Here is a 27,543-nt window from a genome sequence, read left to right as displayed (position 1 = left end):
TCGATCGACTACTCGCGATTCGACGGTGGAATAAGCAAAGTTTCGCACGTGAAAATTTGTTTGGATTTTATTCGAAAGATGATGATGTTCGAGTTCGTACTCGGACGAAAAGTTTCGCTTTCAACACTCTTCTTTCGCTTTTTCGGCACCGATGTTGCAGCGTACCAGTGTTTACACGTGCCATGCAGGATACCACGGTGTACCCTTTTATTATTCAATTATCCTTTATTATCAACGTTATCCGCGGCCGTATATCCCGTTGCGTGCCAAGAATTTATATCGTCTGAGGAACGATTACGTAGTCTGTATACAAAATTCTGGATTCTGCCAGCTTTGGCCGCGTTTGCACCGCGTGTTTAGACTGCGAATGTGTGCGCCTGCCAGCTCTAGTCCTGAATACGAACCTTAATCTCACTGTGGGCGGTCGGTGGTGCTTTAGTTACATCAAAGTGGCAGTAAGCCACGGAAAATTACAGCTATGGGGTTTCAAAGCCGAAACTGCTTCTATATTACTCCAAGGATTCGCTCGGCTCGTAAACTTTTGCGACAAGTCTCTCTCTCTCTCTCTCTCTTTCTCTTCCTCCCTCTTCTGTTTTACTTGTTTTCTATGATATACAGAATTATTGGTAATCATCCTTAGATACCAGAGTTTCGAAGATTTACAAACGTGCACAGATCGAAACATTTTTGATCGATGCTTTTGCAAAGTCTTGTAAAATACGTTTCTACGTACGAAATAGCACACGGCTTCACTTCCGCCCCCCCCCATTTTGATGAAAATTTGGGAAAATTCTTTTGAAACATTCTCGGTGCAGCGTCGGAAAATAATTACAAGCTGTTACGAGGTATTCTCACGGCTAATGTGCGAAGGTTCGCTGAAAGATGGCAGCCGGGCATGGGATTCATGCCACCTTGCAGACCATAATTATTAGCGAAAAGCGCGAAAACAATTTCCAATTAAAATGTCTGGATGTAGCGTCGAAAGTTCTCCAATTTAACGCGTTTGCCCGTTGAATATCATAGATAGAAAGCAGCCTCGATCCTCGATAAGCAGTGGAAAATTTTACCTACCACCCACGCGATGCGTTTTGCGTCGGACGTGCCTTCAAATGGTTCGCTTAAATGCCTACGCAGCTGCGCCAGAAGGTCGTGTCCGTCTCTTCCACGTGTCGCCTACGCATGACACCATTACACCCTTTCAGACAAAGAGGGTAGCTGATTACGAGGAAAACCTATGTCAATGGAATTTCAATCTTCTCTGTAGCTTGGGTCAGGCCATTTCTTCTACAGAACATTACACGGTCGATGTTGCAACTCGTCTAAAGCCGCTTTCCATGGTACGTATTTAACTCTCCGTGACCTTTAAAGGCGAGATTTTAGGCGTGATGTCATTCACAGATAGACCGAGTAGGCGAATCGGTTTTCAGAAACGAGATCGTTCCTCAGTGACGTATTTTCACGTTGACCAGAATTGTTCGCGGAAAGTTCACGAGCTGTTTGCATGTTCATCGTGAAGAAGGGTAACGCGATGTGGGTTTACGAATTGCTGGGAAACCAATTGCGGTTACTAGCATTAGCTCGAGCACACACATGTTCTTCCTACAAGCTGAAATGCGCAAAGATATATTAATTCGATGATAATTTGATACGAAGATATATAATTCGGTACACTTTTGTTATCTTGACTTCGTGTTTCATCGTGTCGATTAATTGACCGAATTACCAGGTTGGAGCAGGCTTATTATCGGGGCACGGTGTCGTTTGAACGTCGTCTGGATTAATCCAGTTCTTTCCGAACGATACTCGGTTGGCGTTAATTGCTTTCATCGGGGCCGTCGGTTCTAAAAGCGTTGCATCGACGACGATTTGCTCGCTCTATCGTAAGGGGGTGACGCAGCAGTGTGCCGTGCGGAAAAACGGCCTCGTATATCGACGGAATAATAAGTGGTGCGGGTGAAAAAGCGGGGAAAGAAAGGGAGCTACGGGATGAATCGTATTGGCAAACTATCAGCGATAAGAAAGCTTGCAAGCAGATAGTTGGCATGCCGAGGCTTCCGTTTTGATTCACCCTCGAGGCTGTTTCAACTCGCCCGTCGTTTTCTTGCCCGATCAAATTTAGCACCCGTTTTAGCTCCTTTACTATTGTCCTCATCCCCCTTGGTTGGGGATCTTAGGAAATCTCCACGCACGATGGTCCATCGATCGCCGTCTCATTCCTTCCGCTGCGGAACTATCGAGGAGATAAAAGTTGGGAAAGTTTCGCGCGAGATTCGTCGGGAGTTTTCACTTGTTTCGACGATCTAGCTTTTTTCCACGCACGTGTATGAACAATGTTCGAAACCGTATCTTTTTTTATTCCATTTCTTTCCAACTTTCTTTGCAACTCGTACGCTTAAAAAGTACTTAGCGATCGAGTTTGGTCGATGGTTAAACGTGCTTCATTTCCAGAAGGTGTAACGGTGAAGTTTATCGTAAAATTATTAACTCTTACCAATAATAATATGTAGAATTAAGTAGTCGTGACTATACAAAATATGGGTAATAATTCGAAATTAGCGATCGGATTATGCGGCCTATCTGTCTGTTTCATCCGTTTCCAGCTGAAACATAGCTCTCGAGGTGTATAAATGGCATCGGGATGATTCTACGAGGGACGAATAGTTGATGGATCCTTATTTAATATCCATGTAACTTCCGGCAAGCTGGTTGCCCGCTGACCCTCCCGTGTACCGACGTTCTGACGAGTGCTATTGCCGATTCCGCAGAGAATTCTGACGGTAAAGTTTCACGGTTAAACGCTTCCAAACGTAAATTGTTCGTAAACGAAACGAACATCGATCGATCGAATTAAACTTCTTTCGGTATCTCCAAAAATATGAAACTATGCGAGCAGTGTCCTGTCTCGTAATTCCGACGTTCGATATAGATCGAGAAAGAGATATACGTCTACGTGAAAAGAAGTTAGGAAACGAGAATAAATGTAAATAAAAAAAGACAAAAAATAAAGCGACGAATAAATTACGAATGTCAGGATGCAAGAAACAGTAACGGTAGCCAAAGAAATAGCATTTTGTATTCCCTCTATTTATTTCTCGTTGTGGTGACTCGGTTTCAATCTTCCAGCCAGTCGACATGCATCCTGCGCTTAAATATCGAAATCTAAATCCCATTCAGTGACGTCGGACCATGGCTCTTTCTTTCCTTTTACGTTGTTTCTTCGCCGATGTGACCACGTTCCTTCCACGGTGCTTTTTCTTCCCTCCGCGTTACTACGCGTATACATACACGGAAACGTGTGCGTGCGATACAGTCGTACCCGCGTGGTATACATAGATGCGCGCAAGCTTGCTCTTTTAAATCAAGAAAACGCAAACGAACTGCGCCATTGCTGTTAGTGGATTAAAGTCGTACTTCCAAGCGTTGGCGGCCGACGGACTTTACACCAGACGTAAGAAACGTAGAAAATGCTTTGAGTTACGCTCATGACTGCCGACTACTCGTAAACCTGCCTACTGTTTTTTTTCTTCTACCTCTAAAACAAGCAACCCCCGCCAACCCCTCTCAGTTCCATCCCTTTCGCACTCGACGACGACGACGAGTAAAACGAAGCCCCGCTGTTGCTGATTGGATTTTCTGGATTTTCCTGGAGGACTGACCGCGGAAAAATAGGGCTCGAGAAGCGTCTCGAGGGTAACGATTTCGAAAAAATGAAAGGGAGTCAGCGATGAAGTAAGCGACACGTGACGATAAGTAAATCTCCGGGTGAGAAATACAAGCCGGGTTTTAATGCCTTTAGTAGACGGCGAGATTTATGATCGCGCGAAATAAAAGATAGACGAGGATGGAACGGAGGATCGTTGCTGAATTTACAAGAAAAATTTAATTGACAGATATACCGTGTGCTGTGTATATATTCTAGTTGTTCGAGGTAAGGGATCAATTGAATTAAATAAAATAGTAAGTCATTTAACCCGAGAGAAATATGCGAGAAATAATTATATACGTAACAACTCTTAAAAAGTTATCATCGAATATTATTGAAACAAATGGAAGATCACTTATGTTATTAAGGATTAAAGACTTTTTAGAGATGGAATAGCACGTCGCAGCTTCTCGCTTATTCTTTTCATCCAATCCGAGTTAAGGATATTTCCTGTAACGTACGGCCAGCCGCGTTTATCCGTGGCGAAACGGGAAAATCCCTTCTGGGCTGCCCTTAATCCGCGAGATGTTTATAGGTTGCCTACAGGGTGGTCGCGCGGAGTGGCTTCTTTCATAGTTCGGGGTCAACAGAGTGCACGAAAAAAGAGAAAAGAGAAGTGCAGTAAAGGCATGTTATGGAGACGCGTCCGACATAAATCACCGTAGATTAACAATAAAAAAATATATTACCCCACGCGGAATGACTTACCTCTAGCTAGGGCGACAGCCACCTACAGCCCTTTTATACCGTGTGTTTGAAATAATAAACAGGACCGATGTGTCCGTGCGCCAGCGATCGTATTGGTTCTACGTGGAGGGCCGACGAGCACGTACGGCCCATAAAGGGGGCCGTAACAAGGGCCGTGAACCTTATAGACTCTCTCACGGCAACTACTAATTCTCGAGTGTTCAACGAACCGCTATCCGAATGACTCAACCTTGCCTCGAAATCGATCCTGCCATTTTTCGTGGACACGTGTTAGTTTATTACCTGCCACCTGTAACACTTCTTATCTACTACTTTAAGCGTGAAATTATGGTAAATAAGGGAATGTTTGACGTTGCAGAGAAGTAGAAGTCGAAGCGGTTGAAAGATGGAATTGGTAAAGAAGGCGATGGATTTAATCCGAGATTCCGAAAGATGGTACGTATAAAGAATGGAAGAACGAGAATTCGCTATTCCATCGTTACGTACCCCTCTCGATTTCAATAAGAATTCGCAAATCCTTAATTCTCGGTGATCATCAGGAGAGTCGAAATGCAAATTGATTTATACAAGGCATGTATGTCGATACCATAGCTGATGGAATAAAGGAATCACTCATGTTTATTAAAGTAGCGGAAGTCGGCTAGGCTCCATACAAGCTATTTCTTTTTCCACTTACGGGATCAAGAATTTATACGGCTGAAGGGATCTAAACGAGTCTGGCCGATTCGCGCTGGTCGAGGGTTGAAAGACATTTTTACCCCGACCGATGCTGTTCTTCGTCCATAGGTATATGAAAACGCCCTACAGATAATGGCGAGTAACGGGAACAATGCGCATTAGAGAGAGAAAGAGAGAGAGAGTTCACGGCTATCGCGTAGTACTGCATCGCACGAAACGAACAGCGTTCCATGGGATCCACCGAGCTACGAGTCCCACGAGAATATTCGCCCTCCTTCGAAAAGATACTGCCTTCTGGCCGGGCTTTGAAGTTAGCGCCGGACATTGGTAATCAGAACATCTGTCCAAGACTTTGACGCAAGTCATTACCATCAACGATTTCAACTACGTTCGCTGGAATCGTTCAAATTCCAATTTTTTTTTTAACGGTCCACCTGGTTGTAACCTTCTAACGATTTCCGTGTTAGCCGCAATTCGAGGCTTCTTCGAAAGCATCGTGTATTAGAGCCACGATACGGTTCCCTATGTGGAACCGATGATACACGTCTACCAGGGTCCAATTACCCACGCGAAACAAGCGAGGGGACCGGGATTTCCTTTCAAGGAACGTTTCTTGGACTCGTTCGGAGGCCAACATCGGTGAAACGAGCGGTTCGTTAGAATCGATTAGACGAAGGGGGAGCATCTTACGTGGCCAGACTTCTGGGCACCGTATTCGCTTTAAGCGAGACTGTCGCGCGGCTCTCTTTGAAAAATCATCCGGCGCATACTCTATTTCCTGCAGGTTCGTCGTCGTGCTCCTCCTCGCCGATTCGAAGGAAAAAAGGCCGAAGAAAGAAGGGTCGAGACTGGAACACGTAATCCGGGCTAGCACGGTAATAGACTAGAACTTACGCGGAGTTTAAGGGCGTTGGTAGCGACGAAGCAATATTACGAAATGGGGCAGTTTTACAGGCAGTAAAATGTTGATTGGAATCCAGCCGATCGTTTCTCTCTTGGTTTTGCCAACCCTTCTATCCTCATTCTGACCCGTTACCGCCAACCTCAACCCGTTTTTGTCCTTCTCTACCTTACCCCTTGTGTACGCGCTTTTCTCTGTTTTCGTTCGTCTCGCTACAGCATGATCGTTGCGCATTGGTTTTCCAATGCATACCAGACATACACATACCGGGTGTATCTATGTACATAATACGTAATACGCGGTGGGTTGGTGCTCAACTAACGTAATCGAGACTTCATCTCTGCGTTCCCCTTCCTTGATCCCCACCCGGAACTGCCTAATTTCTGACTGGGTCTAAACGCAATTTGCAGTATCACGCCGTGAACTCTTATTTCTGCATGACGTTGCGACTCCGATCCCCCGCTCACAAAATAGGGAGTCCCCGTGAATATAATTAAAACCAAGGTAGTTTGCGTGTCACCTTCGGAAATTCCTTTTTTTTTTTATTTGACCTTAACTCGGCGAAATTTTAGTTTGAGAAATACGTAGTTGTTAGGTATAATTAAAGGAAATGTTGTTTTCCTTCTGTCGCTGCGGGACAGGGATCCGTTTCCAGATTCGAGATTCGAATTACAACAGGAGCACGGTTAGAGGACGCGTTCGAATTTTCAGGAATTTGCGTGCTACAGAAACGCGGTAAAGGACCGGAACGTCTCGTTCCAGGTCACCGTTCTGGAACATCAAAGCACGAACGAATCTAATTCGTAACGTTAGCCAGCACACGTGCCTATACACACGCGTTAGAAAAGATACAACATCATCGTTTAGACCATTATTCTGTTATGAGATTTATGAAGTTGTTGCACCGTGATCGCATAAAGAAAGTTTGAATTGTTGCTTATTCACGTTGCCGCATTCGTTCTGGCGTTCTTCGTGATAAACCAGCGTGCAGCGTCATGCTTGTTTGAATTTTATTTCCACGTGCATGCGCTTTCGAGTCATTGCAGTTCGTTCCATGCATTCTTTCGCGAATCCTACTATCCTTTTTTTACTCGGAGAGGAAAGAAAAAATTTAACAGAACAATTGTTCGATAGCAATAATTATTTATTAAGGGGCGAAACTTTCTAATATCGCACTTTCCACAAAAAATTTGGGAAAGGGAGGAAATCTGTGCAAAAAAGACGAAGACGAGAGTGATCGATGGATAGAGTTTCGAGATTCCACCTGAACGGTCGATGAAGGTGTGTAAAAAAGGAGATCCCGAGGGAATAGGCTCTAACACGGTTCGGATTGCTCGGTTGTGAATACGGCGTTCGGGGTCGAAATCGCGTGACGGATGCGAGGACAGTTTGAGAAACGCGCTACGCGTCCAATAGGGACGTTTATTGTGTCCAGTCTGGAGAATTTATTGCGATATGTCATCCTCTGGAAGCTGCCCAAAAAGTCGCCAAGTAGTTGGCACATTTGGGTTAACCAATCCTTCTTGAGGCTCGTTCCGAATTTACGGGAGAATTAGATTTGCTAAGATTAACGGATCGTTTCGAAACATATGTCGGTGTTGTCTTTTCTTTCGAATGTTTCTTTTTCAATCTCTTCGATCGCAAACGAAATTGGTTATATGGGAGATTTTACATTCTCGATTTCATGCATTATAGAAATTCTTACGCTTTCACGAGATTGCATCTTTCGAGCATTAATCTTGCTCGATAGGTCGGTCATGTAGCAAAACGAGAGTCGGCAGACGCTAAATTGAAGACGAAGTGACACGAAGTTCTCCAGTCGGCGGTTATCTGCATCGTCGATACAACTCCATTTATCATTCGCATTATAGTTGACAGCTGTTAATCGGTGTTCCACGGGGAAACTCAGTCGCATTTCGATTGTATAGAAGTCAACGACGAAGCCGCGAGTCTCATTGTGATTACCAAGCAATATATTAAAGTTTGGTGTCGTTCGAGAGTGTCCGGTTTGTCGGAGGCGTAAATCATGTTCACAGAGCAGAGGACGCGGCTCGTAACCACGTAACTCGTGGCCATACGAAAAAAATCACACGAGTCCACGTTCCCATATAAAGTTCGCGTACGCACGAAATCGCGTAACTTGTAATTTGCATAATACGCGTTTATACATACCGTCGAACATGGAACACGGACAACGGTTCGACGAAGTCGATGAGACAGATGAGCAGAATATATAAGAGGAGCAAAGTCGAGCGCCGTAACCCGTCATGGGCTTTAAAAAGCACTAAATTAAAATTTGCAACAATGAATCCGGGCGGCGGTTAAACCGGGCAGCCGGTTACACGTACTGCCCATTTCCGGCGCGAGTCCAGGTGAAACCGAATATTAGCCGCGCGTTTCAAGTCATTCATTACTTCTCCCGCGTTTTTTGTCGTCTCGCCTCGTAACCTCGATAGTCGTCCGTAGAGTTCTGAAAACACTGTAGAGCGGCGGCGACCGCTGCGGCGATGCCAAAGGGAGAACATCGGCCAGGGGAAAGGGGGAGTAGAAAAAAAAAAGAAAAACGAGAGCGAGGAACACGCAACGAATCGCGCCCGGTCCGTTCCTCTTGATTTATATCTTCGCAGGAGAATTGAGATTAACGAGGTGTCTTGTTTCTTCTCGTACTTTAGTACCTTTGTCCCTTGCGTTTCGTATACGTACGAAACACCTTATTTTCGTGGTATCGGTGCGGCAGGGTTTGGCGCGACGCGGGTTTTAAATCGGGTCTTACTCGCGAAAGCGAATTGCGTTGTCACTGGGGACACGAAGAATCTTCGCGCTGTCGTGGCACGCCCCGAATTTCCGACACCGGAATGGAAAAAGAAGAAATCCGACTGCTGTTCTAATTATTCGTGTCCTTCCTTCGAGTGTTCTTCCTGGGTAGAAAGTATATAGACGCGACGCGTTGTGCGTCATTTCGTCTTCAAAATAATCGTGCATAATTTCCTTTTTTATACACTTTGAAAGAATTAGGGAAGATCACGAAGAACGAAGTTGACGGAAATTGTCCAAGGGATTGGTTTAATAATTTGTTCGCCGGTAGTCTTTTTTCTCAGGAGGCGACGCAAAGTGCTTTTTAATCTCAATGCAGGTGCATCGGACGAGGTCATGGAGTATCTTGATTAAGATCGTCGTTTGTTATGCGCGTGGTTCTTCCAGTGGCGTCGATGAGACCAGTCGTTGCGAACGCAGCGACGTGAGAATGTAACCGAAGAAAAGGTAAAAACGGGGAAGTGGAGGAGACGTTTCTGGCAGTTTTACGTTCACCGCGTCTACATTTCCTTCCTTTGCTTTGTTCGGCATATCGTACGTTCGACCTGGGATAGCTACGTGTTATTGCGCCCAGTTATTACCATATAATATTACCGCAACACTGAACTTTACGATTTGATCGTCACTGTTGGCCGTTGCAATCTGTGCAGCAAGTTACCGCGATCCCGTTGCTAGAGCTTCCAAAGTGGAAGTCGTTCCATCTCCCACCGGTTTCTGTCTTCTTCCATTTCCCTTCCGTTATTCTTCCATCGCCTTTTTGATTGTTTTTTCGAACGAGAACTGTGTTTCCATCTTATGAACTATTCCGGCTATCGAGTTAAAGAACAATTATTAGGCAACGTTAGTCTAATTTTCGAAATCCTTCGAAAAACAAAATTAGTGACAAAAAAAATTAAAATAAAATAATAAAAAAATAATAAAAAAATAAAATAATAAAAATTATTGACAGCGACAAGATAATACTACCTATACAAAGAGTATTCTTTCCCCGACTTCGTTATCCGTCAGTTACTCTGGTGAACCGTCGACGACAGTGACTACAACGACAAGTTCATCGGCGCGCAGGATCTAAATAAACGTTCGTATCTTCCCCTTCCTCTCTACTTTTGCGTTTTGTACTTGAAGCACCCAGTCTCGCCTTGATTTCGAGGCAAAAGTTCGGAGGACGCGTACAGTAAAAAGTTTACGGTTCGGTATCTCTCTTCCCGAGGTACCGTATTGCAACGGCGTGCACGCTGATCGAGCGAGTTAGGAGACGCGCTGCGCTGTCTGCTCGTCGGCCACGTATTTAGCTGCAAAAATTGCTCACGTAGCGGTACGTGATCGCAGCGTGACGCGCCAACCCTCGGATAAGGTTATAATCAAGCAGTTAGACTCGGCTCTCGTCCCGGAGCTCGACGTGTTTTGTGGTTAATTATACCGCACGCCTTATTGTCGACCAATCCCGAAGTTTCGGATGTAAAACGGATGCAAACGCAACGCTATGTCCACGGTATTTCAGCTAGATCCCCTATTTTTCTGCTCGGCTGACTTTTTGGTAGAAACTAGTCCGGATTCGATGGTAGAACGTTGTGCAATAATATGAGTAATTGTTGAAAACAAATACGACACGAAGAATATAAATCTTTATTTCATGCCTAAACGGAAAGTTTGAAAATTATGGGAAATTTGTGAGGATACATCGATCACTTTCGTCGTTTCGATTCTCGCGACATGAAATTAAGAAATAAAAGTTTAAAACGGCGCAGTTTTATGTCGACGAGCTCGAAACATGAAAGAAGCAATTACGATCGCCGACTGCAAAACGTTCGTGCAGTTATGCGGTCAAGAGGCACTATTTTTACGTTTTACTGTTACTAGTACGCCATTTTCATAGTGTGCTTCATTACCTGAGCGAATTTGCATATAAAACAACCTAGTACGAGGAAGCGGATATGGTTAATTTCAAATTTCCATGGCACAAAGCATCCCCGTCGATGATTTCCATCGACGAGTAACGCGTATCGTTAATCGTACTCCTTACTACTGTCGTTATATCCCTTACAATCTCAACTCCATTCCTCTCGGTTCATCCGAATTAATTTCCACGGATGATAATGAGGTGGCAGCGCGTGTAATCGCAAGCGCAAAGAGACTTTCGTTGCTCGAAAAGCGAGACGAAAGCCCCTCTTTCGACAGTCGTCATTCGTACAATTCCAACCTAGAACGTTATCGTTTGTGATCTTGAGCGAGAAGAAAAAAGGTCGGGAGGATGGGAAAAATCGAAGCGGAGGAGGCAGCCACCCACTTCTGCCCTCCCTCTCGCGTTCCGTGTTCGACAAACGTCGCATCCGGAAGTGACTCGATGATACAGAATATTAATGAAACTCGCCGGGACGCACACGCGGCGTAGCGTATCTACTTTCATCTAGTCGCGAGCTGTGGGGACTGTGAGCGGTTTGGAGGCGGTGGCCGCGCGACACGCACATGCCGTCGTTGTACGGTCTCCCGTAACACGTACGCGTCTGAAAAACGCGCGACGGCCATTACTCTCGGATCGGAGGAAGCCGTCTGGCGTCGTCTAGCGGGCCGCTCGAGGCATTAACAAAGTAGGGCTCTGGCGTAAAAAGGGGTGGGAAGATAAAACAGGTGAAACGCTAAAAAATGGGTCAGCCCGCCTTGCCGCGCGCTCACCCTTGCCCCACGGCTTACTCTCTTGCCCACGCGCAAGATCAGCTCGCACACTCGCGCGCGCAACATTTGAACATACGTCCGCTTGTGCTTGACGCGCGACCCGGTGCGCGTGTGTGCGCTCACCTACCGGGGGATTGCGTACGGGGGTGGCTGCTTCGAGTGCTCACGAGTGAAACGGAGACGGTGAATCGGATTGCTACGAGGGTGAGCGAGAGAGAAAGGGACGTAGGGAGAGTCGAAAGAGCGAGAGAGGGATCGTGTCAGCCAGCCAGTCAGCGGAGGAGAGAAAAGCTAGAGCAGAGGGAGGGAGAAAGCGAGAAAGAAACAGAGAGGAAAGGGAGGGAAGAAGGATGGGTGAGTTTGGAGTTGAGTTGTCGGCGAATGAGGGCACTGAGGCTGGCGGCAGAGGGTGAGGCCAGACAGAGGCTATTGATCCACCAGGATCCACCTACCAACCCACGTTAGTGGGATAGGCTCGGTTTGAATCGTCGACCCACACACGGGCGCGAGCAAGCGTCCGCGTATATGCACGGTTACGTTGAAAACGTTTCGAAGGGCTCTCTTTCGTAAAACGTGCCCTTCGTACGAGGATTCTTACATGCGTTCGTTCCCTATCGCGTTGCACATCTGCAATTGGAGAAAACGTTTATCTTTCTTTTCTCTCTGTTTTCTAAAAGAATTTCATAAGTACGGTAATGCCGAGGAAAAATGTAGAATTTAAGAGAGAGAGAGAGAGAGAGAGAGAGAATGTTTCCGAAAGATATAAAGAGTAAATATATCGTTCGGATAATTCGTGAAAAAATGTTTCGAGTCAGATGAAAACGCGTCGGCCGAAGAAGGAGGCAAGAGCGTACGAACATGAGGGATTATAAAAATATTTTGAGTTGGTTTTAGAACCTTCCCGCGGTGAAATTCTGCGTAAGGTAATTCTGGGTAAGGTATCCGTATGCTTAGAAACAACTGCTATGCAAATCGAGCACGCTACCCCTTTTTTACTCAACCTAGCGGACATCGTTTGACTACATGTAGATGTAATCTGACTTTATGACACGAATAAATTTATTTTTCTGTATCAGGGCTATCTATACTTTTGATCGTGTGCTCGTACGCATCTGTAAATCAAAGAAGAGCGTGTTGGGCCACGTAATCTCTGACTTAAGGTCAAGGGCGGTTCGTTACGTAGATGAACGTCTCTTATTATAATGGCCGCAATTAGTGATGCAATAATTACCATAAAAGTTTTATAACGAAGGAGTAACTTAATCTGGTGTAACACGATAGTGGTTACAGATGTTGTTATCGTTGGTGAAATACACATTTTCTGGTTCTTTGTCGTGGGAATTAACAAGTTCGTACACAGTGTAAAATTTAATAAATTTCTAACAGGGAATGAAGAGAAACGATATTTCTACACGTCAGGCTACGTAATTAAATTACTCGTACAAAATTTCTAGACCGATATACCTACAGGAATTATCAAGCGCGTTATTAGGGATTTCATCATTTTCGTATTAGGCGTTTCCTCTTTAAACTTCAATTTTCAAACCTTCCATTCTCTACGTTGATTTCTCTACGCTAAATTCATACAAATTGCGCAACTTCCATTGAAAGTAACAAAATCGCTAGTAGAGAAGAAAATGGTAGTATGGAACTCCGTATGTTGGAATACCACTATAACAATAATATTTCAAATAACATATATCGCACAACAGACATTGCTTGTGTGTCGGGAAAATTATCCCATTTTTCTGGCTCCTGCAGTTTTCTCAAATTTCCGGAGTTGCGCCCCTTGCGTGAGAAGTCGGACGATAATGCGAGGACCGACGCTAACGAAAGAGAAGAGAGAGAAGCAACGAAATTGTATTGTATTGTATCTGTTTCAGCCTGATTGCCTGCAAGCTGAACTTGGTTTTACATAATTTATGAACATAAAACTAAACCTACAGATAACTACAATAGCGTAAAAGTAAGAATGTTTCATTTGTTTAATGAAATTATTTAACGTAATTTTAGCGGAAACGGTTTGTCCCGCGGTTCTAACTTTTTCGAGTTCAGAAATGGTCGGCAATGTCGTCTGGATCGTCTTTCACGGGGACGGCAGAGCGCAGGCACTTGAGGTGTTCAAATGGAATTTGCATGACGAACGCAAGTCTGAGTTTTACTCGGAGATTCAACAAGAAAATAAAAATAACAGCCGCCGGCCGTTTAGCGGTGCACACACACATATTTTTCTGTTCCGCAGTCAGTAACGAGCATTCTGTGAGATACGGTCCGTTGCCTGCGGTATATCGCCTAAAGAGCGGCTGTTTTGCATAAATAACTGTCCGGGGAGCCGATTCAATTTTCTCTAGGCGTTCCTAACGGATCAGGTGGTTCTTAAAATGGCCCTGTCTAGCCGACACGGAAACTTTCATTCTCGAGGAAAAGCGCTTCAGGACAACCTGTTTCTGTTCCACCCGTCTTTATTTTCTTTTTCTTCGTTTTTGATCGAGGAGCGTGATTGAGAAGCGTAGGAGAGAGAGAGAGAGAGAGAGAGAGAGAGAGAGGGTGTAGGTATGGAAAAGATATATTCGATGGGATAATCGAGGAGAAAGTTATTGCTCGGATTTTTCGCTTGAAAAATTATAAGATATAAAATGAAGGTTTTCATCAAACGTGGTACTTGACCGATCTTCTACTGTAAAATTTTAATGATTCACTGCAATTTTAGGTTTAAACTAACATAAGAAATACGTCGATAGTCACATCTCGATAATTCTATGAAACATCTGTAGTTAATCCTCCTTAAAGGAGACTATTTTTGATTTCGAATCCTCGATGCTCGTTTCCACGCACCCTCGACGTTTAATTGAACCCGCAACGTGTAATTCCAACGAAGTTCATAGACAGTTTTATGCGTTGATCGAGATTTATTCGCAGTATACGTGGCCGATCAACGGACCGGGTTGAAAAAAAAACGGGTACCATCGATTTCATTAATATTCATTAGCGGTTTCAATTTCGACTCGCTCGTTTATCACTCGAATGAGCATCCGCGCACGAATACACGTTGATGCGCATTATTTTGCCCGCAGATAGGTTTTCGCGTTCCTTCCTCCAAAATTCGCCACTTCGGGCAAATTGGATAGAAATGAAAGCGACGACTGTGTTTGTTTTTACCCTCGTACGTTTACGTTTCTTTTATCTACGTTTATCTATAACCTACCCCTTTCGATATTTCCATTTCCTTTCCAATTACATTTATTTCGATAGTAGTAATATAAAAACACCGATGCTTCAGCGCGGCCGTTAAAGGTAAATGTTTTAAAGAATCAAAGGAAGATTAAATTGAAAAGAGTTGTCGATACGTTGGCATGCATCGCGGTGGTGATTACTACTCTGCTCGATGGAGGAAAGGGTAAACGTCGTTTTCGAGATTCTCTGTTTCAAGATATTTTTTCATATTCCCTTAGAAAAAAGGACACCATGCGTTCGTGCGGCATCTGTGCCTCGTAATAAACGTGATCGTTGACACATTGTTTCCACGCAACAGACATAATTTTCTCACGTTTCATTTTCGTCACAGATGTAAGCGTAGAATTTTTGTATATTCTGGTAGCGGGAATTATTTACGAACAGAATCTTTAACGCGTTCTATAGAACGAATTATACGCCAAACGGAAAATTCTACCTGTATATGTATTGCTTACTAATTTGCCTATCAAATCGTGTACACGCATAGCGCTAAGTCGGTTGTATTTTAGTAAACCCTTTGATAGTATCATACGCGCTGGCGCGAATTTTACGAAGGGCTGACCGCGCTAATACGTTTACAGATCGAATGTGTGCGCCATTAGTAAACGCTCGTAAATTCGTAACACGTGTAAATGCGAATGGAAATAATGGTATCGCGTAGCTCATTAATGGCCGCTCGGGCGATCTAACGCGATTACAGTCGACGCCCGACGCTCGATGCCTGGCTAAATATTTCGGGGAAAATTGGATCGAAGGAAAATCGAACGATGGCTCTAAGTCGCACGGTATATCTATTCACTGGTTTTCTTGAATTTAATTTTCCGTCTCCACGATGGTGCACGGCACGTCATAGTTGTAAAACATTTTATTGAACTACTTGGGTTAAGGCGTATCCAGCGGGTAGGTCGACTCGGATAGGGGTTTGGAAATATTCGAAACCTCGAATAATAGTGTCCTTCCTCCCCGATGAAATACAATTCACGGAGGGAACATAAAAAGTCGCGATGAATTCTAATAAGACGTTCCATTCTTTTCCTTTCGATCCTTTCCGAGACATCTGTTGACTCATTAATTTTTAGATGTTGCTTGTATGAAATTACGAATTAATAATGTAAAATATTTGTCACAGTATTTCTTCTAAATAACCACACTTTCCATCCTTCGCGTATTTAGTTTTGCGGTGTATCGATTAAATATATTGATTAAAACCACGCGTTTCCTCGTTTCCACAGAGTATCCTTTTCTTTCATCGTATCTTACTCGAAGATTCGTCCATACTAATTTTCCCTCCCTTTCCTCGATCCCTCGAGCGATACTGGTCTCCTGTTCCACCATTACCGAGCTCCGACAGCTCGCATAAATTCTTTATTCATAAATCACTTGGCTTTTGATATTTTTCGCGTCGTCATCGATGCAACATATATTTCGGTCCGTGCTCCCGCGAAACGGTCCTCCTTCGCGGTGGCAACTGGCAACCCTTCGTTCGAAGGGCCGAAGAAATTCGAAGTGGCCTTTCCATCGCAGGACTGCGAGAGAAGAACACGCCGAGAGATAAATAAATTACACCAACGAGCGCAATAAAGAGGAAGAGAGAGGGGGAGAAAAGAGGCAAGAGACAAAGAGAGAAACGCCGAGAGGGAATTGTGCAGGGGACAAAGGAAATGAGATCCGCGGAAAGGCGCAGATATAACGTTATAAATTTATTTATGCAATACAACTTGGTCCATTCGAATTACAATAGCGCGAAATTTAATTGGATCGTTTACAGACGGTGGTCTCGCGCGGCACGGTATCGGAATAAACGCCACCACCACCATCCCTAGCTTACCCTCGAAGCACCTCGGCCTAACCCTGCCCTCTTCTTTTTCTTTTACTTTTCTTCCTTCTCGTTCACCCTTGTGCCGGTTGTCATCGAAAAACAAAAGAGATTCCATCGACTTCCCTCGAGCACGCGGTTGGTTCCTCTCTCTTAAACTCGCTACCAGCGTACAAGGACACTCGTGCACCCTTTACTTTCACCGAGACGAGCCTGGTGCCCGCAATCGTAGCGATTTTATCATTTCGCGTACAACGATAAAACAATTGGAATCGAGTGTATACTCGTCCCGTTCGAGGGCGGCTCGACGTTTTCCTTCGGTTTCCGTACGTAGTCTCGGCCCCGCTCTGCCTTTGACGGCCTAGGACACGCTTTTATCGGCTTACAGTGTGCCGCGTAAAACGAATTAATTGTCTCTGTCGAGTGTGCGTCGCAATTAACCGGTTCCCTTGATGCGTTCATTTCGTACGCGGATCTTTAAATCACTTCAACGACGAATTTTTATTCTTTGTCCCTGATCGATAACGATCTTAGAAGAAACGACACTGTTCCCAGATGCTCTCAATCCCGGTAGAAATAAAATTCCCAGAACAGTAAAATATTTTTTTCTTGGCGAAAACGAGTTCGCGAAACTTCAGAATTCGGGAGAGTCCCACCAGGCTGCATCAGAAAATTGCTCGCAACTAAAGCGACAAATATCCGTGTAGCTTCGTTCTCATATTTTCCAGGTTCATCTTTGAAAACGTTATCGTTGACAAAGTGTCTCGAAACGAGCACAAAGCGGGCCAGAGAGCGAGATCGTGGTTAAATCGTCGTTCCTAAAAAACATTCCGTTCTCTATCCTTTGCCTCTCTACTTACCCTCCGCGTCCTTCAGAACGGTTTATCTCATCGAAGCAGCCATGGAATATTATTTCTGATATAATTCTCGGTCGTTGGGTTTCCTCCTGGCTTCTGTCGTTGCATCGCGCCGCCTTCCATCCCCTTTTTCGTCGTTATAATTCCCTCTATCTTCGTTCCACCGACTCTTTCTAGTTCTTCGCTCGTTTCTCCGCGCTTTGGCTTCCCTTCAGCGACCGCAGCGCCGACTCAGATCTCCTTCTATCCCCGTTTCATTAATTTCATCCGCACGTTTTACGAGCGGCATCCGCAGCCCGAAACAAATTAATTGCGCCACGCCACTCGAATTAATTGGCGAGCTTGCGAGTCCTTGCGGCGAAAGTTCCCGCGTAAGCGTACCTGTTTGCGATTTTCAATCCAATCTTTTTCTTTTTGTTCGTCTTCTTTTGTTTCTTCGGCTTCTGCTTATTTACAGAAAGAGAATCTAGAGTGGCTGCTAGTCGGATTTGATGAAGCGAGTTCGTGTTTCAATTTCAACGCTGGGGAAGAGTATCTTCGCGTGTAAAACGCGGCAGACAGCGTGCGTTCGCGAACCTCTATTCCTCCCATACTCGGTCGGAACCTAAATAGCGCGATTCACGCGTGCAACGAGCATTGAGAACTCGGCGAGACGGTTTTCGGTGGGTTTCGTTTCGAAGATTTTTTCAAAGTTGTCGCTTTTCTTCGTCGCTCGTCAGTTTGAATGACGGTCGACACGCGAACAAGTTACGTTTGATAAGATCCAAAGTCGACGAACGTGCGATTTCAATCGGCGCATTGCACTGATGTCGCGTGGTACGCGTGAAACGTTCGCTAATTAAAAACGGCGCAGAAATTCTTTCAGGAAGTTTGAATCGACAGATCCGTTGAAAAGAAGTCGAGGAGGAAGTTCGGAGAGTTAATAGACGGATTTCTTCCCTTCCCGTGAAAACTTCGTGCAGTCTGTGTGGCCGTGTGAAACCTTGACTCGATCTCGGTAACGAATCTGTAGAAGCGAGATTTAACCTCGTTAACCGTGTTTACGCTTCTACTTCGATCAGTCGTTGGGAAGTTAAACGAGGACATATTTAATCCGGCAAGTTAAGTACGCGAATTCGTTCGTTCCATCTGGGACCATCTGGGACATCGATGAATAAGAGGGGACATTCTATACGATTACTTTCGATTGTCTCACGCTTTCAAAGATATTAATAACGTTCCTGACGATTATTCGATCGAACGCGTCGTCTATTTTTGTCTGTTTAAATTTTACTTAAATATTCGTTAAATCACGTCATTAAGTCGTGACCGGGTAGAACAAGCGCGATACGAATTCAATCGACGAGGTTCAACGATATCGACGGTGAAGCAAGCTCCCCTCGGTCAGGTCAATTTCCATCGTTATCTGGCGTGTGCTAAACGTGAAAACGGTAGAACCCTTAAAAACGTTCTTCCAATGACGACATTGTGGCGCGGCCTCGTAATACCGGGGCAATAACTAGGACCTCGGTTTATATCTGGATTTACATGTAAACGTGCGTGAATCGCGGAAACTACCTCACAGCCAACCCGCCATCGCCCCTCAACTAGCCAAGTAAATTGGTAACTAAGTGGCAGGGTAATATCGGTAACAGTTTGCCACAGGAGCTTGTTGCTGTTTGCGACGCTGCTATTGCATACACGAGCGGAAGTTGTTGGGAAGAAGGCGGAGTAGGGACGAGGCTAACGATCAGCGTAAAACTCTTCTTTGTGCGGCGCGGCGGTTCGTTCGTTCCGACTTCCGGTCCCAGCCAGGAAGGTACGTGGTTCCCTCGCGTTTACCAGGGATAACGGTGAAATTATCCTGGAATTTTTAACATCCACGCGATCTTAAATTGGTTCCACTAATTTACGATTTGAAGAGCGCGTAAAGGGGATACAAGTGTATACACGGACGTACATTTAATTCGCCTTATCGTTCGAGTCTCACCAGATGTCTCGCAATTTGTTTTCATTACGCATCTCACGAAGCTTTCATTGACCCGTGAACTCTAAATCTTCCTCTGCGTATACGGCGAAGTAGTTGCTTTTCTTCGTTTTCCTTCTATCATCGTGACAGCTGTTAATCTTGCGATAGAATGGTAAATAAAGCGACGTTCATTTGCGAGTTGCGACATACCACGCTACGTTTTAAATTGCACGCTCGGGGAAAAAAACAAAATAAGGGGACCGCGTTACTATCTTCAATTGGAAGAATCGTGTCGTCGTTGTGCGCCGTGTTAGAACGAAATGCCTACTCAAACGTATCACAGATTCCTCGTCTGCATCCAGATAGTTTCATTGAAATCGATTACGCGTTTCGCTCGATTTACCATGCGGATGATTCTCCCGTGCAGTACCTTAAGTTCGTTAGAGGAAACGTTATACAGACGGTCCGGTAAGACGTTCGGCGGTGCAACGTAATCGCGTATAATTAACAGCGGTGCCATTAACGAAGCGCAGCTTGGTAGCAATAGTTACGACGGTCACGTGTGCCGCGTATCTAACGAGAGAGGGCTGCGTTGAAGCGGCGAAAGAATATTGAAAGAACGAGGCGGCCTGGCCTCGGTTAAATTAAGTGTTTCCCTTACGACTAAATGTTTCATATGGCACTTGTACCGTTTCACCGAGGTAACGCTACAATAGGCCGCAATAAAGTGTTAAGAAAACTTGGCCGGCTGACGGGACACAACAGAGAGACTACCACGGTGGTCGGCACACCTTGAGCATACGAATATCCACATCAACTCGGCCTGTTTGTGTGTCCTCTTCGCCCTTTCTCTCTTTCTCTTCCCTTCTCACCTTACCACCACCTTTTCTTCCGCTATCTCTATTTACACGATACGTGTGTGGCCTACGATGCAACCCGTTCTTTTACACGTTCCAGCTCCTCTTCTGCTTCTCCTCTTCTGCTTCTCCTCTTCGCCCCGTTTCTCGCCTTTCCACGCCATCTTCCTTCTCTCCTCCTTTCCACCCCTGTCTACTCTTCTCCCTTCCCCGAACATTCCCTCGACCATGAACACCGCTACCACGATAGGATATCGCCAAGTAAGTTCCCGCTCGTTCGAGCAGGGTCTCAATCCAATAACCATTTAAGAGCCTTACACTCGTACCTTACACGTCGAGGAAGCCGCTTTTACACCGCACCAACTTCCTTCTTGCTCCCTTATGTCCTCTATTTCTATCTTCCTCTGCTGCTCTCTTGTTTTCGCTTCTCCTCTCTAACAGCCTTCTTCCTCGCCACCTCCAACACGCCTCCTTTTTTCCTCCCCTTTTTTTCTCTCTCTCTTTCTCCTCTTTATTCCTTTTGCATCCCCCTGGACACGTTGGCGGATGGTAATGGGGTTAGCCAGACCATGTAAACGTACTTAAGCGTCGCTGATACAGATAGAACATAGCGTTCACTGGATTAAAAAGCATTTGTTTCTGTATCGGTTACGCGTTGCGCGATTTGTATCGTCGGCCGGTAAATTGCGTCTTTATTAGCCATTTAACCTAGCCACGCATTGTACGATACTCACGCGAGATATAGAGAAAACTTTTAAACGATTCATCGTCATCGATATCTTACATTCTTTTTTGTTTTTCACTCGCCGATCCTCCGGCTCGAGATATTGTTTTCCTCGTTGTCCAACGTGTCGATTAACGATGATAAATGATCGGTATTGTCGCCATGTTGGTTTGTTAATGTCGCAGTCAGGACACGATTGCAATACCTGAATGTAATTCCCGTGAAGATTTATGAAATTGCGTCCCGTCGACGCTAATACCGCGTAGTCGTACGCGTTCAATGTCGCGATACGAAGACGTTGGAACAAAGAGGAAAGGCGGACCAAGCTATTGTTATTCTAAAATTTGCTTTTCAGAAGACGCAGGAGTATTATTATTAATATTCATATCACCCCTCGTGGATGCCGGAGAAGCACGGGCCCCGTTGCCCAACCATTTTCTTTCCCTCTCGTACCCCTTTCGGATACAATGGGTTAAGTAGTGCATGTAAACATACTTAAGGGTTTGAATGGAAGGAAAGAAGGAAAAAAACCGGTGCGGTTGAAATTAAAAACCATCGGTGGTAACGAGCTGCCATAAACACCGGCCCGTGCATTTATATTTTCTTCCCTTCCCTCCGATCGCATGAACCAACAACATCTCGCGGTCGAGATAATAAAGAATTTTTCTTGTCGTGTCTCTTTTAACGAGCTCGCAATGATTTATCTATATTGAACCTATGAGACACAATTTTCCATAAATATTCGTTATTGGAATAGAAAATTGCGCAGCAGAATGGGGTGGGAACTTTTGTATATAATTTTCGCGGTTTGTACCAGTGAAATTAAACTGTTGAAAAAACTGAATTGCTATAAATTCGAACGTTAAATTCATTCACCAAGAGAATTTGGTTTATTCGTATGTTTTACTTATCTATTTATACTTTCAATCTGATTATTTACGTTGTGACTTTGTTTACCTATTGTACACCTTCTGTTTGCTTGTTTACATCTTCCTTCAATTTACGTATATTTTTAGATTATTTGTTTACATTTCGGATTTATCTACCTACATTGTATATTTAGTCGTTTACGTTTTGGTATGACTATTTTTGTACGTTGTTTATTTACATCTTCGACTTATGTTGCGTACAAGTTTTATTTTTATTTCACGGTGCACGGATTTAATTTCCGTGAAGATCAATGATTTGTTGCGACATCTCGAACGTGAAGTCACGCGCGTCTCCATAGTTATTTATTATCGTTTTCCTTCTGGTATCCCCTTCACATCCTTTTTTTTTTTAATTTTCCCTTTGCATTTTCCACAGGTCACTCGACGTTATTGCGCGTAACTCATGCGTCGAGGAAATAGACGATCGAGCTTGTAATCGTGATCGAAATATAGGTGTCTACCGTCTGTGGAATAAAATGTATGAAATTTATCAGACGATAAATTGCGTGCACGAGATCGATATCGTAGTTGTTGCAACTTTAAACTCAAGTATTTATTGTAATTATAACGAAGGCTTTATCGTTCGGTAAACTGTCCCATAATTTTAAAGATTAACCGTACCATGTAACATAAAGATCATTTAATAAATATATTCTTAGTACAAGTTTTTCTATTCAGTTCATTTGTATTCGTCACTCTTCGCAATTTCCAATAATTTCCATGATTTTTTCTTTAAACGATCCAAAGTATGAAATCGGCAAAAATTTCATACTTCTCATTTCTGTTTCATGTGACGTCGGAATCGACTCGATAACCTTCGTGCAAAACATCGCGAAATTCAACTCGGAGATATCGGTAATCCGTGTCTTGGCTTAACAATTACTAGGTCGATACTCGCGAGCCATCGTCCGTACGATTAATTACCCCCTGTCGAGTGGCGGAGGTAATTGGATTGCAATGAACTCTTATCCTGACGCCGTTTAATCGCCCGACCAGTGACCGCTTTTTATCTATCGATGGTCCATTTCGAGGATGTTTACAAACGCGGATCCTGCTCGAGATAATGGTTAAATATAAATTGTAGCCACAGAAATAGCGTACGGATATCGATAATGTTTCCGTTGCGTATTCAGGGATTCGAAAGCAAATATCCGAAACAAATATCCGATATTCGCCGCGCCTTTCTTTTTTTTTTCGTATTTCGGATAATTTTTGACAATTTTGAAACATTTCGACACAATTTTTCAATGACGACCTAGGAAGTGATTTCGTTTCATTTGTAAATAAGTTCTGGTCTCATAATAGAGAATTAAATGGTAATTGCTGCGTTTTGTCTTATTTCAGATCGAGGATGATCCGCAGAAGGAGAAGGTAAATACAAAATTACTCTAGTATTCTATTGGAAAACCGAAAAATACTGCGTAATACCAAGACGATCGAAAGGCTAAATAACATAATTATGGTTGTTTTAAATTATACGCGGTGAAAATTATACACTGAACCTTAACACGTAATTGAAGGTAAGGAAATTCTCCTTCGGAGAATTCCGGCGCAAACACGCGGAGGTATGTAGTTGAACCCGTTTCTGCATGCGGTTCGTGTGCAGAATAGGTAGAGTTATCTCGCGTCATCTAAATACCGATATTCAAGGCACTTAGGAATTCTCACTTTTCCTTTACCTCTGTTCTATTCTGACGAATTAACTCAAATTATCTAACAAGTACAAACATCTGCGTGTAATTGTTCCGCTTACTGATTCATTACGCGACAAATGTGTCACGCAAAATTTTCTAGTGGTCAAGATATTTTAAGACAAGGATCGTTTATTATACAGATTGCTACTGTCTGGTTTCCTTTAGTATGATTTTCATATATTTCGTTTGGTTTTGAATGGTCACGTTGCTTCGATAATACGTTCCGATTTCACGAATAAATCCTGCATCCAATTTCTGTAAACCAGGGACCACGACCTGTCCCTTTTGCCTTACGGAGAACGATCGGGGAGGTCGTGACAGAATTCAAACAAATCTTGTCCATCACTAACCGTACGAAACGAATTTCTGGACCCTGTCGGGAGATCAGGGCTCCGTCGTCGATCTCTGTGCTCGAATCAAGAAACAGTCAGTGACGTGCTACTGTGACAGAGTAGGTAGTACGTTTCCGGCGACGTGATTCCCTCTCGGACGACAGATTCACTTTTTCTTCGGACGTGAGCGAAATCCAGTCGCTTTCTTACCTTTATCGCTGATAGTCCTAATGTTTTCTCGAGAAAGAATGATAACGGCGGAGAAATCGAACTTTCTGCTGATTTCTGAAAAATTATTCTACTACTATTTCCGCATTGTCGTTCCACCATCAATTTTTGATGCGATGTTGTGCTATTTCCTTCGTCGGCAACAACGGTATCTCTTAATATTTCACGTATCACTTGTTCTTCGAAACTACAATAAAATCGATAAACGTATTTTTTCGTTTCCTTGACATTTTTGCAACGTTTCCGACAACATTTTTGCCGCTGCTGCCTGCTTGTTCTCTGTATTCTTAATCTTCTTACGTGCTGAATCGCACGACGTAACCGGCATACTCGAAAAGGAGTCGATACGTGGGTCCGATAATTCGGCTACTTCAACGAGAAGATCCTTTCAGATCCAAATTCTTTTCCGGATCCAAGCGAGCCTTTTACGGCAAACCAGTGTAATTAAGGACACGAAGAAACCGGTGACTTCCATATCCTGGAAATCGGACTTACACAAAGTCAAACCAGCCCGGTTAAACTTCAGGTATCTTGATCAACCTGTAAATACTTGTCGGTTCTCTCTGCCGCAAGTTTTCTTCTTTTTGTCGAGCAATGTTGCAACGTGAGGCGTCGGGAGTTTTTGTCGAAGTGAAAGCAGTTACAGTGTTGCAAAGAATGTGGTCCTCGAAGACTAATGTTTCGTGGTAGTTTTGGGGCGGGGTAATTTCCTTAACATAATTTCTGTCGACGCTGCGAACATGCACGTGGCAACAGCCTTAAAGTACGAAGGTTCACTTTACTGAACGACTTTTGGACGGGTAAACTTTTCATAACTACAAAGTAAGTCTTCTAGTCGTAAAAATAAGTGTACTGTGAGCTGGTTTAACGGTGTCTTAAACAGCGACTAACGCACAAATTCTTTTGAATTCCGTATACTATGTCGTGTGCGCGACGAACTCTCTGGAAAATAGAATCGCGTTTCTATCGTCTTCTCCGCTTCGCTACATGCGAAATGGTCGATTATAAAGTTTATACCTGAGAACGGATTCCGACTATGTTTTCTCTTTTTATTTTTCGTAGGAGCAAACAAATTTCAAAGTTTAACTCCTGTAAAATGTTATTTCAATCGAGTCGATTATTTTACATATTTGAACCGTTTATTGTATATCACGAATCAACGGTTAGTCGAAATGATCAGGTAAATAAACCCGAGTAAATCGATACGCACAGATCGCTGCAAAGTGAACACCGAGTTCTGCCTAAATATTCACCGACATGGCGGCTCGAGTCAACAAATATCGACAGAAGTTCATTTTAACGATTAATCCGATTAATGTTATTTACCAGATAACGCGATACATTAGGGTATAGGTATCCCATTAAATCTTCTCGTGCGAACGGCGGAACGAGTTCAAATTACTTCAAATAGAATCTCCCCACCGATCTCACCACGAACCCTGTTTGTTTCATTAAAATTCTCTTGAAAACAATTTTCTAAAACGTCTGGTATTCCATTAGCCGTCATTACGATTAACTAGATTACATTAACTCTACGACTTATTCCATTCATTTGCATCGAGATTCTCTTGCTGGGAAGCCAACCGCGCCTTTTCTAATCCTTTAGCTTGAAGTTTCTTCGGCTTTCCGCGCGAGAAAGCGAGCTGATTCGAGCGTGTGTCAAGGTGTGTGGAGTGGGCGGTTGACACGAGCAGTCCCTGAAGTGGAGAAAGAAGAGAATTGACCAGCGAGGCGGAAGGAGGGCTTGGAAGGTAGCATTAAAGTTCCAGGCGGTGTGCTCGGCCGATTCTCGCATCCACCTCGGCTCGCCGCGCCGCGTGCCATCGCTTCGCTCTGATATCCATATGCAGTAGCCCGAGGAAATAAGCTCGCTCGTAAATAAGAAAAGTTCTTGCGTCTCTGTGGTTGTTCCGGTCTCCCTTTCCTCTTCGTCTCTCTCTTTCCTTCGGTTCTGTCTCCTCCTCGGGGCTGTTCGCCGGCTTTCTCGGCGCGTGGCTTCCGAGATATCGAGTGATTTGTTGCGATTCGCTCTCTTTTTCGCCGGGACACTCGCAAGAGAACCGGCCACCCCCGTTCGCCACGCGATACACCGATAATTTCGGTGCTTTAGGCACGGTAATGGCGCCGCCACGCAATGCCGTCGATCTGCCACCCCTCCTCACTTGCAATATTATTATTTCCAGCGGAATAATATATAAACGCTGGTTGTTGCGTGTCTGCCAGTCGAAAGGGAATAGTCGTGGGCAATGTCTAAACCAGAACGAGAAAAGCGTGTGATTTTTACGCAGAAATGGCAGGTACTTAAACTTTCGGTTGCTCGATATGAAACTGCGAATTTCGATATTTCAGGGAACCGTCCGCGTTTTTCACGCGGCTCTTTTTTTAGCAGACTTATTTTTATTTAGGAGACTGGCTTTTGCAGACATTTTTATGTGTGCATTTTTTTTAGTTACTATCGCGCGGCCGGATGAATTTCGATATCGACGATAAGATTCGAAATTTCGAATGTTGAAAAATAACAAATGCGCGAATAAATTATCGGGTAAAAACAGCGTAAGGTTCCAAGGTTCCATATCGTCGTCGTCTATCCTAATTCAAAGTTACTCCAGAATCACCTCTTCGAAAATCTGCACATTGCCATCGAGATCGAACTATCCCTAATAGCCTTCGTCAATCACTTCGAGAGTTTCACCTTAAACGTAACGCGCGTTCCATCAAACAAACGTTACGGCGAGCGCGGACGTAACGGCCAATAGGGCGAGTTGACGAGTCTGGACATCCTATAACCGACAGTCCAGCACTTCGCGCACCTTCGTTGGCGGCCGTCAGTTCGAGGGAAATTTAAGAGCGTCGCGTCTCGCGATCGCTCAGCCGATTGATTTACACGGCGCAGTATTTTACCAGCGCGCGGCTATTTTGAAAATGTTCGGCTATACCGCTGCGTAGTTTTTCAGAATCGTCGTCACGCTTTCGTCGCCTTTTCCGCCATTCCTTAACGAAATTCTTTCGTGTTGGAAGATTTATAATCGATTAACCGTAGGGAACTGCGAAACTGGGTGAAGGATAACGAGAATTTTCCACAACGTTCGGTAGAAGCACGATATATCTCTTGAATATTCGTCTATATAACCTCTTAGATGTTATCTGTAAGAAGGAAACTGTTCGTAGCAAATGGACTTTTATTGCTATTACTGGAAAACAAAGTTGTATTCCTTTTATAAACCCACAAACTTTTATCAAAATTAGCGTCGGGTACTTCCCGCATATTCGCCAGCAGTTATTTCCCCCCCCGTTATTGAAGATACAAGAAAGTTACGTTCCCTCGGAAGAGGAGACACGGAGCAATACTATAAAAGCATATAGGCGGGCATCGACTGCCGTATCGCTGTTATAAATCATATGAAATGCGTCCATGAATTAAATATTTTCACGTACGTTCACAACGCA

At 44.1% G+C, this 27,543-nt stretch overlaps 1 protein-coding gene across 1 annotated transcript in view; it reads left to right on the top strand.

The window, feature by feature from the left end:
• Positions 1–27,543, top strand: part of Pdk1 (Phosphoinositide-dependent kinase 1) — a 407,695-nt gene that overhangs the window by 42,631 nt on the left and 337,521 nt on the right. The window contains exon 2 of the mRNA XM_033327851.2: positions 23,187–23,213. Within this exon, the coding sequence (XP_033183742.1) occupies positions 23,187–23,213 (27 nt within the window). The remainder of the gene's footprint in view (positions 1–23,186; positions 23,214–27,543) is intronic.

This window comes from Bombus vancouverensis, chromosome 1 (assembly GCF_051014615.1).
Source record: "Bombus vancouverensis nearcticus chromosome 1, iyBomVanc1_principal, whole genome shotgun sequence".
Classification (NCBI taxonomy): Eukaryota; Metazoa; Arthropoda; class Insecta; order Hymenoptera; family Apidae; genus Bombus; species Bombus vancouverensis.
The sequence above is the reverse complement of the archived record's forward strand: the minus strand, read 5'-3'. Positions and strand labels throughout refer to the sequence as shown.